At 45.2% G+C, this 16,168-nt stretch overlaps 1 protein-coding gene across 1 annotated transcript in view; it reads right to left on the bottom strand.

Moving 5' to 3' along the window:
- Positions 1–239: 239 nt before the first annotated feature.
- Ppp1r8 (protein phosphatase 1 regulatory subunit 8) overlaps positions 240–16,168 on the bottom strand; it is a 26,280-nt gene continuing 10,351 nt past the window's right edge. The window contains exons 3-7 of the mRNA XM_005353114.3: positions 15,367–15,520; positions 13,669–13,889; positions 11,172–11,316; positions 6,713–6,777; positions 240–1,574 (exon numbers count right to left, since the gene is read on the bottom strand). Coding sequence (XP_005353171.1) covers positions 1,221–1,574; positions 6,713–6,777; positions 11,172–11,316; positions 13,669–13,889; positions 15,367–15,520 — 939 coding nt within the window. The 3' untranslated portion in view covers positions 240–1,220. The remainder of the gene's footprint in view (positions 1,575–6,712; positions 6,778–11,171; positions 11,317–13,668; positions 13,890–15,366; positions 15,521–16,168) is intronic.

The following is a 16,168-nucleotide window of genomic DNA, read 5'->3' as shown; positions in this document are numbered from 1 at the left end:
GCCCACACCCCTTGCTTGGAAGTACCTGTTCTATGTTCTGACCAAGGGCAGCAGGTACCTCTTCAACCCTGAACCCTGGGGTCTCAGTCTGGGGGTTACAATCTGTAATGAGAATTTTCACATTCTTTGGGGGCTACTTTTATTTGTGGTAATTACAGGGGGCAGAGCACCAACTCCCAGGACAACAGTCATGCCCCCTGACAAGTGTCTCCCGGCAACAAGACTCAAGACCACCCAAATGACAAAAGTTACATTTAATTTACAATGTAATAAAGGTTACAGGTAAAAAGCTACACTTAAAGCAGAAAAGGCCCTATTACACAAATGTACAAATCTGTACAAAGCTCATACAATGGTTCCTACCTTGTCTCCTGTTAGCCAGGTCTAGCCTGGAGCTCTGAATAACCAGAACGCTCCACTTGGGAAGGGGGATTTCAAGGGGGAGCCTCCAAACCAAGAGCTGGGCACTGTCCTCCTGATACAAACCTGGCCCTTGCAAAGTACAGTCTTTTCCTGTTCATCGTGAGCCACCCTAACTGGTCATATTCTTAAGAAACTGCCTCATGGCACATCAACAAAAGTTGATGCCACAGGAGGGCAGCACAGAAACTAAATGCCAACTAGCAAGTGGAGTGTTCCGAGTGGACAAGGAAAACAGGTTAAGTCCAACAATACCGTAAAAACCCATATACCTGTGCCCATGACACTGGCCACAAAGGGAACTCAATGGTCTCACTCCAGCAGGAAGGACAGAGGAGAAAGGCCTAACTACTGGACCTCAAAACCATGGACCTAAGAGAACACTTGAGTTTACACCTTGGTTTAATAAATGAAGAATGCCAACCAACCTGGGATCCATGGCAACCATTTTGCTACCTGGGACTCACAAGGGAAATGAATTTAAATGAGGCTACCGCCTCCTCCACAGCTCTGGATTCCACCTGGCCGTGTGTGCCGACAGCCCTAGGTGGAGGCGGAGGGAGAGCACCAGGGCAGTCTGCTTACAGCCTGGGGAGCCTTTCTCCACACTTCCGTGTTCTGACTCAGGTCTCTAACTGGTACTTCAGCCCCACCCCTAGTCTCAATATTACGAATTAGGGGCCCAGGAGACTTTCTGAAAGACGATACCGCACATACAGAAAGTTTCCTCCCTAGTTCATTAGCCCCTTTGCCAGCCTCCACCCATCCCACCCATCCCACCCGCTCCATAGCCAAAAATATCAAATCAGTAAGGAAGGTGTGGGCTTCTTGCCAGGCCAAGCCTCTTTTGCGTATTTCTTCTTCTTGGGTTCGTTTACAGCTTCAGGGTTATAGACTGCAGGGTTTGGTGTGGGGTTTATGGTCACTGCCGACGGCACAACAGGAGTCAAGTCCACATCAGGGGCGAGGTTCGGGTATGGCATGGGCAAGCCACCGATGAGTGCTGTCCCATGGATGCCATGAGGTTGGGAGCCTGTTTCATTATGTGTGGGGGGCAGGCCCCCGTATAGTCCTCCGCTGAAGGCAAAGTTCTGTATGCGCCTGCTTCCTGTCTCCTCCAGGCCCAGGGAGCCAGAGCCCTCCATCCGTTTCTTCTGTAGTTTGCCATAGGAGAGGGGAAAAAACAGAAAGGAGATATAAGGTGAAGCCCTAATTTCTTTCCATTCTAGCCTTAGAAAGCTAACACTTGGGAAAAGTTCCACTTTGTAGCCCATTGTTCCTGAACTCTCTCTCAGGGTCTGATGCCAGCTAAGCAATGGCTCTTTTTATGTCTTTTGAGACAAGTGTCTCTCTTACACAGTCCTGGAACATTTTTGGGTTTTTGTTTGTTTGTTTGTTTGTTTTTTGGGACAGGGTTTCTCTGTGTAGCTTTGGCTATCCTAGAACTCACTCTGGAGACCAGGCTGGCCTTAAACTTGAGAGATCCACCTGCCTCTGCCTTCCAAGTGCTGAAATTAAAGGCGTGCATCACCACTACCAGCTATGCTCGGTTATCCAAATCAAGCTGAGAGAGAGGACACTGCTGTGTTACCACCTTTACCTTCAGCTCTAGGGAACCCTACACCTGCGACCTCCAAGGGTACACACCCACTAATGTGCACATTCCCACATAGATACATACACATAACTCACAATAAAATGAGCAAATGACTACCCCCTGTTTTGGTTTTTCAACAAAGGGTTTCTCTGCGTAGTCTTGGCTCTCCTGGAACTCACTTTATAAACCAAACTGGCCTCAAACTCACAGAGATCCACCTGCCTCTGCCTCCCACATGCCAGGGTGTGTACTACCAGAATTGACTAGGACCATTCTTTATTTGAAGGGCAAAACCCACCCTCTCTTAGGTTGATGCTAAGTAAGAAATTAAAGTGATAATTTGCTTATTTTGGGGGCAGGGGACATAAGAAGTGCTAAGTCCATGTTGGGTGCCCAGTTCCTTTGGAAACTTATTTCTAAGATGTAGGGCAGAGGCTCACTGTTACCGTACAGCAGAACCTGTTCAGTCACCCAGCTAATCAGTTCTGACTCTAACTAGGGCTGGTTTACTTCCCCTCAGGCAACGTGGTCTCTGCACCAAGGAAGACACCATGTTCACTCAACTAGCACTATGTACTATATATAGCTTTGAACTTCTGGACCAAAGCAATCCTCTTGCCTCAGCCTTCTAACTAGATGGGAACAACAAGCATGCACCACCCAGTTAGGTGCCCCCTTTTTTCTTTTGTTTGTTTGCTTTGTTTTTACAAGACAGGGTTTCTCTGTGTAGCTCTGTCTTGGAACTTACTCTAGACCAGGTTGGCTGCAAACTTAAGAAATCTACCTGCCTACATTTTGAGTGCTGGGATTAAAGGTGTGCACCACCACACCTGCCTGGCCTTGGGTGCCCAATTTTTAAACAGTTCAAGAGTAATCAAATTTGTGTCAAGAATGTGTGTGGTTCACTAGGGACACAGAGCCAAGGGGAGAAGACTAGTTTTAAAGGGTTGGGGAACACCCTCACCCTATCTCAAATGAGGTGGTGGTCAAACACACATATTTGGGTGTCAAAACTCAAACTACAAATACAAACTGTTGGGATAACAGACACGCATGCGTTACACCACAGTAACACTGACACAGAGGGGCCTGCTGGCTTTGTATGGTAACAGAGCATACGGAAAGATGGAGAGAGGAGCTCAGGAGAGTGTCAGGGTTACGGCATCCTGCAGAGACTCTATCACACGGCATCACTTATGTGGAACAGTTGCCCTGTCCAGGACTCTTGCTTGTTGCCCCTAAAAATTATTTATTTATTTATTTGTTTGTTTGTTTGTTTATTTATTTTTTTGTTTTTCGAGACAGGGTTTCTCTGTGGTAGACCAGGCTGGCCTCGAACTCACAGAGATCAGCCTGCCTCTGCCTCCTGAGTGCTGGGATTAAAGGTGTGCGCCACCACCACCCGGCTCTAAAAATTATTTATTAAGCCAGGTGGTGGTAGCAGCACACCTTTAATCCCAGCACTCAGGAGGTAGAGGCCAGCCTGGTAAACAAAGTGAGTTCCAGGACAGCCAGGGCTGCAGAGAAACCCTGTCTCGTATCCCCTCCCCACATAAAGTGCACATGTGTATGTCTGTCACAATACACTTATGGGAGCAGAGGACACCCTGCAGGAGCCAGTCCTCTCCTATCCTGTGGACACTAGGGTTTGAATTCAGGTCAGCAGCTCGGTGTCAAGGACCTTTATCCAGGGGCTATCTTGTCAGCTGTTTTTGATAAAGAATCTAAATGGAGCCAGGCTGGTGTTGAATTTGAGTATGCAGTTGAGATGACTTTGAACTTTTTATTTTATTTATTTTTTTAAAATATTTATTTCTTATGTATACAATATTCTGTCTGTGTGTATGCCTGCAGGCCAGAAGAGGGCACCAGACCTCATTACAGATGATTGTGAGCCACCATGTGGTTGCTGGGAATTAAACTCAGGACCTTTGGAAGAGAAGGCAATGCTCTTAACCGCTGAGCCATCTCTCCAGCCCAACTTTGAACTTTTTTTTTTCTTTCCCGAGACAGGGTTTCTCTGTGGTTTTGGAGCCTGTCCTGGAACTAGCTCTTGTAGACCAGGCTGGTCTCGAACTCACAGAGATCCGCCTGCCTCTGCCTCCCAAGTGCTGGGATTAAAGGCGTGTGCCACCACCGCCCGACATAATGCAAATTTTATTTTTTTGTTTTTCAAGACAGGGTTTCTCTGTGTAACAGTCCTGGCCGTCCTGGAACTCACTTTGTAGACCAGGGTGGCCTCGAACTCACTGAGATCTGCCTTCCTCTGCCTCCCAAGTGCTGGGATTAAAGGCGTGCGCCACCACAGCCCCCAACTTTGAACTTTTTAAAAAAGTTTTCAAGACAAGGTTTCTCTGTATCGACCAGGCTGTCCTTGAACTCAGAGATTCACCCGCCTCTACCTCCTGAGTGTTGGAATTAAAGGCCCGTGTTGTTATTGTCCAGCGACTTTGAACTCTTGATCATCTGCTTCCACTTCCCAAGCACTGCAATGATAGGCACCATCAAGTCCCCACTCCTAGAGTTTTGTTATTATTATTATTAACTTAAAGATGAAGCAGGAACTCTGACATAACTTGTCAATTTACTTTAATGTAAATGGGTTCCACAAGTGTGGATTTAAAAAACCAGATGGAAGACATTTGGGGAAAAGAAATCATCTCTCCTGGGAATATGTAGTCTTTTTTTCCCTTTTTGGCTCATTATTACTCATACAATAAAGTGTAACAACCATTTATTTTTGTACTGCTGGATTGAGCCTAGATACCCTACCATTATGCTATTCCTCTCGTCTAGCCTAACAGCTCTTACCATGTAGTACGTATTAAGAGCAATTTAGCTAGATGGTGGTAGCGTACGTCTTTAATCTCAACACTCAGGAGGCAGAGGCAGATCTTTGTTGAGTTTGAGGCCAGCCTGGTCTACAGAGCGAGTTCCAGGACAGGCTATGAAAAACCTTGTCTCGAAAACAGAGTAACTTAGATATTTAAAGTGTGAAGAGCTGGGAACGGTGCCAGTCAGAGAGCTCCACCATCAGCACCAGAGCATGCAGAGAAGTGTGCAGGAACCAGCAGATAGCACATTTTCTGTACTTGATCTGGGCACCTGGCTGAGAGTGTGAGTCTAGAATCCATCCCTTACGGGGGCAAAGACAGCTGCCTTCTACAGACTGAACACTCAGACCTCCTTCAGCAATGCTGATTAGCTTCTTGCCAGCACTTTGGGCACCTATGTAGCAGGTATTTTGTCAGGGTAAGGGGCAATGTGTATCCTTTAGGCAGTTCTACCCACCAAGGAGCTCAACAATCTGAGAATGAGGGCATTTTGGTAAGCTCTACCACTCCATTCCTAAACACACTGATCTGTAAACCTAACCTGAGATCTAGACAGGGTCCTCAATTTGTGCCACTCCTGTGCATACCGTTAGGTCATGGCTGGGGTAGAAGAGAGAGCTCAGTAGCTATGAGCACCTGTTGCTTTTGTAAAGGACCCAGGTTCAATTTCCAGCACCAACATGACAGCTCAAATCATCCGGAACAATAGTTCCAAGGGACCAGACAGTCAGTCTCTTCTGACATCTGAAGGCATCAGGCACACACATACAAATTCATGTAGGCAAACATTTATATACATAAAAACAATAAATATATAAATCTTTAAAAAGCCATAATAATTTTTTTTGGTTCTGTTTTTCTGAGACAGGGCTTCTCTGAGAAGCTGTCCTGGAACTCACTTTGTAGACCAGACTGGTCTCAGACTCACAGAGATTCACCTGCCTCTGCCACCCGAGTGCTGGGATTAAAGGTGCATGCCACCAGACTGACAAAATAAGTTTTAAACCACATCAATGTTTCTCTTTCTTTTTTGGTTTTTCGAGACAGGGTTTCTCTGTGGCTTTGGAGCCTGTCCTGGAACTAGCTCAGTAGACCAGGCTGGTCTCGAACTCACAGAGGTCCGCCTGCCTCTGCCTCCCGAGTGCTGGGATTAAAGGCGTGCGCCACCCTCGCCCGGCCCAATGTTTCTCTTTCACCTTGAGCAAGCAGAGAAGACAAAAGGAAGGTAGAGCCACCTGCCTGCTGAGGGAAGATGACTACCCTTCCAGAGAAAACTGTTAGTACACTATTCTGGCTGGCCACCTCAAGCCCTTGTACGGGGACTCCAGGATTTTTGAGACACAGGGTGAGGGTCTCCCTGAAAATGGGAGGAGGAGCGCTGGAGAGATGGCTTAGCAACTGAGAACACTGGCTGCTCTTGCTGAGAGCCCAGGTTCAGTTCCCAGCACTAATATAACAGCTCACAACTGCCTTTAACTCTAGTTCCAGGGAATCCAATGCTCCCTCAGGCTTTCTAGGGCACCAGGCATGCATGTGATATATATAAAAATAAATTAAAGAGATTTTTTTTTAAAGGGAGAGAAGCACCAGATGTTTTTAAATTACACAGATAAACAATCATCTATATAGGACATTCCCTCCCCCCTTTTCTCTTCCTTTCTTCTTTTTTTTTTGGGGGGGGGGTGTTGTAGAGCTGGGGACCAGTCAGGACTCTGCTAAGCATACGCACTACAACAGAGTTCTATCCTGAAGGTGGGTCAGGACTCTGGTAAGCACATGCACTACAGCAGAGTTCTATCCTGAAGGTGGTTTGAGCCCAGACTACTTAGTATTTCACACACTCTCAATAGGTGTTTCCTACCTTGACCGGGACCACTGCAGTCTGCACCATGTTCCGGAAGCGACCGACAGAGGGATCCACATCCTCTGCAAAAGGATATGAGAGCAGGGTTGGAAGAAAAAAGGATTCTGTACACCAAACCATCAGCTTGTTCAAACGGGAAAATACAGCTAAGCTAATAGTAAGTACTAACACGTTAAGCACGTTAATACTAACATGTTAAGTCTTCCCAACACCCCATGAGGCAGGGACTGCTGAACCACCTTGAGTAGGTAAGAAACAGACCAAGGTTTGGAAGAGACAATGCACTAGGCCGGTCCGGTTGCCCGAGACGGGAGGGGCCAGGACTTGAACCCAAGCAAGCAGAACCAGGCCTGTGTGATGCACTGCCTTCCCAGAAGTTTTTTTCTTTCCTTTTCTATATATTTCTCTTTTGAGGGCAGATAAAACAGCAGACCATTTTAGTGACAAATGTAATGACAAGTGGCCATAACCATGTATACTGCCATGTCTGTTCACCAGCAAAGAACAGGTTTAGGAGTTCCCAACTCTCACTAGAGGGTCTGAGCAGCCTGTCAAAGCAGTTCCTTTTCTTGGCTTAAGACACACCCCACTACCCTACAGAGCTTCTGGACTCACTCAAGAGAGGTACGGAACCCACTTTCAGTCACTCTTTCAGCCTCAAGCACTGGCTACCATGCAGAGAAGAGTGTGGTACTACCCTGCCTTTGAAGAATTCATAGTACCAAACCACAGGCTACAAAACATCACAGGTGGATCTCTCTGAGTTCAAGGCTGGCCTACATACACTTCCAAGCCAGCTGGGGCTACGTAGTGATACCCTGTCTGAAAATGGAAAACTCTGGATTTTCAGTTTTGCATAAGTGTGGATAAGTGTGTGAGTGCATGTGTCCATGGAGTACAGAAGACAACGTCAGATCCCTGGAGCTGGAGTTACAGGTGGTTTGGAGTTGCCCAAAATAGGTGCTAGGAATGGAACCTGGGTCCTCTGCTGAGTCATCGCTCCAGCCCCAACACCAAAGTGTCAAGTACTCCCCAAGCAGAGAGGTGGCTGGGCTGCTCCACAATGAATATAAAGGTCGCATCACCAAAGGCTGAGTGAGTAGAAGGCGGCACATAAAAACTTTAAGCAACCATCAGCTTAGTATCATCACAGAAAATGAGTGCTGTTTCTCAGGTGCCATCACCTTAAACTTTTAACACATGACATTAAGTCAGGCACTGTGGCACACACTCTCAGAAAGCAGAGGAAGGAGAAATCAGCAATTCAGCACTGAGTTTGGTTACATGAGATTCTGTCAGGGGCATGAAACAAGAAATAGTTCAGTCAAAACTAAGAGCACTGGCTAGAGCACCCAGACCCCATTCCTAGCACCTACATAGCGATTCATAGTTGCATAGTCCCTTCCCTGGCTACTGCAGGCATGCATGTGGTACAGACACATTTGCTGGCAAAACACCCATACACACATATAAGTTAACACATACATTAAATATATAAATAAATAAAAAGCTATCCAAATTAAAATAAAGAAAACAAGGGGGCTGGAGAGATGGCTCAGAGGTTAAGAGCATTGCCTGCTCTTCCAAACGTCCTGAGTTCAATTCCCAGCAACCACATGGTGGCTCACAACCATCTGTAATGGGACCCTCTTCTCACCTGCAGGCATACACACAGACAGGCAGAATATTGTATACATAATAAATAAATAAATACATATTTAAAAAAAAAAAAAAAAAGAAAGAAAACAAGGGAACTGGAGGGATGGCTCAGAGGTTAAGAGCACTGCCTGCTCTTCCAGAAGTTCTGAGTTCAATTCCCAGCAACTACATGGTGGCTCACAACCATCTGTAATGAGATCTGGTGCCCTCTTCTGGTCTGGTGGCATACATGCAGACAGTATACATAATAAGATTTTAAATCTTAAAACAAAACAAACAAACAAACAAACAAACAAAAAACCCACAATGGTCTTTTAAAAAAAGGAACATTTGCTGCTCTTGAAGAGGATATGGGTTTATTTCCTAGTACCTACACCAGGTAGCTCACAACCACTTTAACTCAAATTCCAGGAGATCCAATGCCCTCTTCTGGCTTCTGCAGGTACACGGTCCACATACAACACATCTGTGTGTGTGTGTGTATGTACACATGCATGAGAGTGCACGCACACACTAAAACCTTGCCATGGTGGTATGTGAGCTAGGTAGCCTAGCTTAATCAGTTTCTAGGTTGGTGAGAACAAACTCCTCAGGGCTGGAGAGATGGCTCAGTAAGCAGGTAAGCACTATGATGCCTTGCCTAACTAACACACTGCGTGGTAAGGCTCCATGGTACTGATTTCTGACTTCTTTTTTCAAGCTAGCCTAGAACATACAGCACTTTGGTTTCCGTCCCTGGTACTGAAAACTGTGAGGACCCCTGAGCAAGCTTCTCAGATTGGACATCTAGTCTGCCTGAGCATTTCCTTTAACACCACTGCTCTGGGAAGGATCCACTCCATGCACTATCAACATGTACCTGCCACTGGACAGATGCCCCAGGTTCGTCACAGGTCCCCCCTCCTAAAGGCTTTTCTTAAGTACCTATGCATGCATTAATGTATGTACCTCTCTGTGTGCAGAAGTGTGTGTCTATGGAAGTCTTTTCTTCTAATACAGAGGTTCTGGTGACCAAACTCAAATGCAAATGCCTTTACCTGGCAAGCTATTTTACAGACGGAGGATTTCTTTTAATTGTTTTTATGGTTTTTTTTTTTTTTTTGTTTGCTTGTTTGTTTTTTTCTAAACTAGCTTTGGGGCCTGTCCTGGAACTCTCTCTGTAGACCAGGCTGGACTTGAGCTCACAGAGACCCGCATGCTGCCTGGTCGTCTTTCTAAACATAACCCACAGGCTCTGGTTTTGTCCTACTGGAGCTGGGCTTCCCTTTGTTCCCTTATAGCCCCAGCATCCAGAGGATTCTACAGATGACTGAGAACCAGGACTCAGGAGCTCACTCAGGACTGCACAAGGGTGACTGTCCCAACCTTCTCTTACTGCAATTCTGAATTGCACTTGATGAGTCCCAATATACCCTGAACCCAGGCTGTTCTAATTGAAGGAAAACCCCCTCCGTCACTAGTCATTCCTGGCCCCACACCCCACCATGGGCTGTCAGTGGAGCAGAGGTCCCGTTTAAATAACTGATATTTTGAACTTGAATGTAGAACTTGCAAGTCATTCTCTCAGCATCTGAACACACTATGCAGGTGCTGCCACTCGGCACCACCCATCTGTCAGTCACTTGAGATGCAACAAACGCTCAAAAACGAGCAGTGACCCAACAAACCGGCAAACTCAGGGGTCTGTGGTGGTCTGAATAAAATGAGCAGTGACCCAACAAACCCAGGGGTCTGTGGTGGTCTGGATAAAAATGAGCAGTGACCCAACAAACTGGCAAACTCAGTGGTCTGTGGTGGTCTGAATAAAAATTGGTCCCCATAGGTCCACAGGGAGAGGCACTAGTAGGAAGTTTGCCCTTGTTGGAGTGGGTGTGTCACTAGGGGGTGGGCTCTAAAAAGCTCAAGCCTGGTCAGTGTGTCACTGTCATTTCCTGCTGCCTATGGTAAAGATGTAGAACTCTCAGCTACCTCTCCAGCACCCACCATGTCTGCCTGCATTCTTGGCATGCTTCCCGCCATGGCTGTAAGGGAGGAAGCCTCTGAACTGTAAGCCAGCCCCAGTTAAATGTTTTCCTTTATAAGGGTTGCCCTGCCATGGTGTCTCTGCACAGCAGAAGAATCCTAAGGCAGCACCCTTCCCTACAAACTGATGCCCTCACCTTGCTGTCATCTCCACACAGACTGCAGGGGACAGAGAAGAGTTTCTAATGTAAGTCATGGTGGTAAGATGGCACTCCAACCTTAGAGCTACCAAACCACCGGAGACAAGAATGCTGTTTTGAGTGAAGGTAGCAAAAGCCATACCCCACTTAAACCTTCATGTACCATGACATACTGGGTGAGTAGAGAATGAGCTTGTTTATATACTATACAGTTCATAGCTGATCCTTTAGTCCCATCTTTTACATGGTAACTTGATAATGCCTGGATGCCCACAGTACTGCACTAGTGAACTGCAGAGATCATCTCTCACAGGAAAGCACCTTCTAGCTAATTTCAGTCAGGAACATCCCCAATGCCCACAGACTGTGCTTGATACTGAGACCTTAACCTTTCCATCAAAAGAAACTAGGGGGCTGCTGAGAGATGGCTCAGCAGTTAAGAGACTGGCTGGCTACTTTTTCCAAAGGACCTGGGTTCAATTCCCAATTCCCAGCATTCACATGGCCACTCATAATTGCCCATAACTCCAATTTCAGGGAATACAACACCTTCACACAGACATACATGCAGGCAAATCATGAATGTACATGAAATAAAATAATTACTAAAAAAAGATATTAGGGAGCATTCTTACCTGGGTTGATGATCTCATCGTCTTCACTGAAAGTCACCCGTGAGTTCTTCCTCTTCCTCTTTGGTCTCTGAATGTCCAGATTTCCCTCCTCAATAGTGAGAGTTGAAATCCGTTTGTTGTGGGCAGTGTTGAACTCTGTCAGGTTCTAAGCCAAGGTTCACAAAGGAAAGGCTAGAATTAGCACATAGGGAGTCTTGCAGAGAAAATACTAAATAAAAGGCGATAAAGCATCTGGGGCTTCCACTGACCTCCCAAGGCCAGCGAGACTGCCTTCTGCCCTCAGAGGATTCACACTGTCCTAATTACAACTATTAATAGAGAACACGGAGCATCCTCACTGACCATGGGAGAGTGCTATTTAAACGGAGGGGAAAGGCTGGGATGGTACAGGGTGCCTCTGAAATGAGGTATGGTGGTTTACTTTCCTGGTCTTGAAGGAGCACTAAAATGACTTTATGCCAAGAATTAAAACTTCAAACAATCCTCCTGCCTCACCTCTGTGTGATGAAGTGCTGAAATCACAAGAATGAGTCATCATACCTGACTTTCTTCGTTAAAATTCTTAACGACACTGGCAGTGCATTTAATTTTTGGCATTACCATCTTGCCAGTCTTCTTCCTGCACCTGGCCTCAGCTCTACTGACAACTACCCGTCCATCTATCTCATGATTAATTTGGCCGTAGCACTGCTTCCTGCTTCTTTTCACTGGACTTACTCTAACCTGTCCTGCAGCCTGAGGAGGACCTAACACACTGAACTGAAAGACAGAAACACACAAGAGCCTGGAGGGGAACAGACAAGAGTGACCAGCAAGCACCAAGGCCCCTAGACATGAGGCTACTTCATAAGAAAATGACTTCTCCATTGTTATTCTGGAAGCTGGGAAGCTGCTGTAATATATAGGAACAGTAAATGTACAGGGCCGGTTAAAACTGTATTTGTACCAGGCAGTGGTGGCACACACCTTTAATCCCAGCACTCAGGAGGCACAGACAGGCGGATCTCCGTGAGTTCGAGACCAGCCTGGTTTACAAGAGCTAGTTCCAGGACAGACTCCAAAGCTACAGAGAAACCCTGTCTCGAAAAACAAAAACCAACTCAACAAAAAACCCCATGTGAACAGACAAACCACACCACTATAGTAACAGACACTTGAAATCACAAATTCCTGGGGTCAGTCTCTTGAAAACAGGCTGAGATACAGATGGTTGTAGAGTGCTTAGCATGCACCTGGCCCTGAACTTAATCCCCAGTACCAAAATAAAGTAAAAGATTGAAAGAAGAAAATTTTTATCACTTTGAAATTAAATTTTATAAAATGCTTGGCCATATAGGCATCCTTAACTATAAAAACAAGAATAGCCTCATCTTTAATTTTTTTAAAATTTATTTTATTGTTTATCTTTATTTTATGTATGTGGATGTTTTACCTGTATGCATGCCTATGCACCACGTGCATGCCCACAACTCTGCAACTGGAATTACAGATGTTGTTAGACACCATGTGGGTGCTGAGAATCAACCAGGATCCTCTGGAACAATAAACAGCCTGTGAACTTAACCACTGAGCCATCTCTCCAGTCCAAAAGCAATCTAGTTTTTTTTTTTAAATTTATTTATTTATTATGTATACAATATTCTGTCTGTGTATGCCTGCAGGCCAGAAGAGGGCCCAGACCTCATTACAGATGGTTGTGAGCCACCATGTGGTTGCTGGGAACTGAACTCAGGACCTTTGGAAGAACAGGCAATGCTCTTAACCTCTGAGCCATCTCTCCAGCCCAGCAATCTAGTTCTTAAAGATTCCTGAGCTGTCTGGTCAGTACGAAAAGGGCCAAATGAACACAAGTGTTGGCTTTGCTAAGCTAGTGTTGTTCAACAGAACTTTTTGTGATGACAGAGATTACAGTCTTCCATGCGCATACAAGGTGTGTTTGTCTTCCCACGGATAGCAAAACATGCAGATTCTCAGGGGTCTACACAGGCTCCCACCAAACTTTCTATCAACTCTAGATCATACTTAATGAGACCCTTCAACTTTGTATAAAGTTATGTTGTTTACAGACTCATGACAGAGTTGACTGAATTCTAAACATGTTACCCAAAAGTATGTGAAGACAGAATACATGAAATGTGGTTAGCGACTACTGCACTGGACAATGTAGCTCTATGCAGGCATAAGAACAGAGAAAACAGGGGCTGCAGATATAGCTAAGCAATTAAGAGCACTGTCTACTGTTCCAGAAGACCTGTGTTGGATTCCTAGCACTCACATGGTAGCTCTGTAATTCCAGTTCCCGGGGAGCCAACTCCATATTATGAACTCAGTGGCATGCACACATGTGCAGGGAACCTAGTCACAGCTGACCAAAAGCACTGTCAAGGGCTCACGACCACACTGAAAGAACCTCCTGCTACTGTCATTCTGAATTAGGAAGAATGGCTACACACTGCAAAAACAAGGGTCCCAAAGACAAAAAATAACAAGGAATTACATCAAGCTCGGTCTCCTCTTCTGGAAGTCCCAGTAAGCCCTTGAGCTCATCATCCTCTCCACCCATCTTCTCGTCTCCTTTAACAGCTGATGGCAACGTCTGAGGTTTCTCTCGCAGAGTGTATGCCCTTGTGGATGCACCAAATGAGACCGTGGAGTCAATAGGAATCTGTTGAGGCTTGTGAGGTTCCAACCGAATGTGACCCAAGAAAGTGCCATGAGCTGGGAATAACCACATCAGAAACGTAAGGAGAGAAGGAAAAAGCAGCTAGTGTTCTTGAAGGAAAGCATCATCTTTGACTTTCTTAGGAAGTCAGCCCACCACTGACCTACCACCCGGGTCCTTGGTTTTTTTTGTTTTTTTTTAATTTATTTCTTTTTATTTTATATGTGTTGGTGATTTGCCTGTGTGTATGTCTATATGGGGGTGTTCTGTCCCCTGGAACTAGAGTTACAGACACTTGGTAGCTGCCATGTGGGTGCTGGGGATTGAATCCACATCCTCTGGAAGAACAGCCAGGGCTCTTAACTACTGAGCCATCTCTCCAGCCCCCAGCCCTTGGTTTTTGAGACAGGGACTCACTATGTAGTTAGGGCTAGGTTTCAACTTACTATGTAGTCAGTTTGGACTCAAGTGAATTATGTCAACCAAACTGACTTTGAATTCCTAATTCTCCTGCCTCATCGAGTGCTGGGAACATAGACATGTGCCACTATGACTGCAGAAAGAAAACCTTTTCAAGATGAAGTCATTGGGTTCACTCCATCTTGTCCTGGGTTAGGAAGCTCTGCCTCTCTTCAGCGGATCTCTCACACACCTTCCAATCTGTTCATCTCCACAATGAACACCACTGCCTGCTCTCTGATGCCAGAAAGGCTGGCTCCATTCTGGGTCCAATCTAGCAGAAGCCATGCTCAAGGCACGAGGCGAGGACTGGTGTGATCTGCCCTCTCTGGCTACAACTCTAAGAACATGAAAACTGGTGGCATCGTGAGCTTTCCCCAGCACAGGAGAGGAGCCAAATCCTACCAGAGTCTGAATTTTTCCATGGCAGCACTCCACATGCTATGAAATGGAAAGAAAAGATAAGTACTTCTAAGACAAAGCTCATGGAGTCCTTATATAAGGAGACTGGGGAGATGTTTGTCTGTGGGTGCTCGGATGGGTGCTTGGGTCAATCTGATGAGCAGAGAAGTACAACTTTGCACATTTTATTCTATTTATCATGGCAAACAAGCAGACTTTAGCAGTCCAAGTCTCAACTGCATCTCTGTAGACTATTTAAAGCAAAGCTTAAAATCTTATTAAATACAGTGTAATTATTAAATTAAAATTGTTTTAATTCAGTTAAAGCAAAGTATACCTGGGATAAAGAACCTATTGTAAATAATAAAGGTTGCTCAAAACAAGTATTTTGTAAACATCCTACACTGCTGCATACCAGTGACACTATTCATGATTTCAGCTTCAGCTGATCAGAATTCACCATAGTCTCACAAGCACTTCAACATCAACATTCTGAGTTCCTTCATGCCATTTTCATTTTCTCCACTATCTTTTCTCCTCAGTCAATGATTTCAAAAAAATAAGAGAATCTCAGAAATAAAGAAGAGCCAAATTAAAAAAAAAGTTTCCCAGCCCAAGACCTGGAACAGCATTTCAGTCCCCACAGGGAGTGAGTAAGGGGCAAGCACTTACTGCTGTTGAGATCTATCAAGAAAACTCTCTTCAGGTGCTTGTGGTAAACCAGGGCCGCGTGGACTCGAGAGCAAGACTGGTGATCGATGGTGAAGTCACACAAATCAGGGTTTCTCCCAAATAAGTAATACTTCTTCTCATCAATAATCAGTTTCTAAATAAATATGAAATTGCATTATTACTTCAGTCTTACTGCAACTAAGTTTAGCAGAAACTTCCAAACATCTAAGTGAAGGGTCTTGAATAGGTAAAACTTCCAGCAGTTGAGAAAAGCATCTCCCATTGTTAAGTCTAGGGTCTCATGAGATCAGTGCAGGGGCTTTCCCATGCAAGCTTCTGACCATCATAAGATCCAAACTGGGAACATCTTCCACAGGCACACTAGCTCCAAACTGGCCAGCATGCATTCTTCTCTCACTTTTAGCTAATATAAAAACATACTGACTAGGCAGTGGTGGCACACGCCTTTAATCCCATCATTTGGGAGGCAGAGGCAGTGAGATTGAGGCTAGTCTGATCTACAAAGAGTTTCAGACAGCTAGGGCAGTTACAGAGAGATTCTCTGTCTTGAAAAACAAAACAAAACAAAACAACAAAAAAACCCAAAATAAAACACCCAAAGGTTCAGTGGTTAAGAGTACTGGTTGTTCTTCCAGAGAATCTGGGTTCAATTCTCAGCACCCACATGGCAGCCTACAACTGCCTGTAACTCCAGGGGATCCCACATCTTCACAAAGACACTTGCAGGCAAAAGACCATTGCACAAAAAATAAAAATAAATAAGTCATTAAAAAAAAAAAAA

The sequence above is a fragment of the Microtus ochrogaster genome, chromosome 10 (genome assembly GCF_000317375.1).
Source record: "Microtus ochrogaster isolate Prairie Vole_2 chromosome 10, MicOch1.0, whole genome shotgun sequence".
In the NCBI taxonomy this organism is placed as follows: Eukaryota; Metazoa; Chordata; class Mammalia; order Rodentia; family Cricetidae; genus Microtus; species Microtus ochrogaster.
The sequence above is the reverse complement of the archived record's forward strand: the minus strand, read 5'-3'. Positions and strand labels throughout refer to the sequence as shown.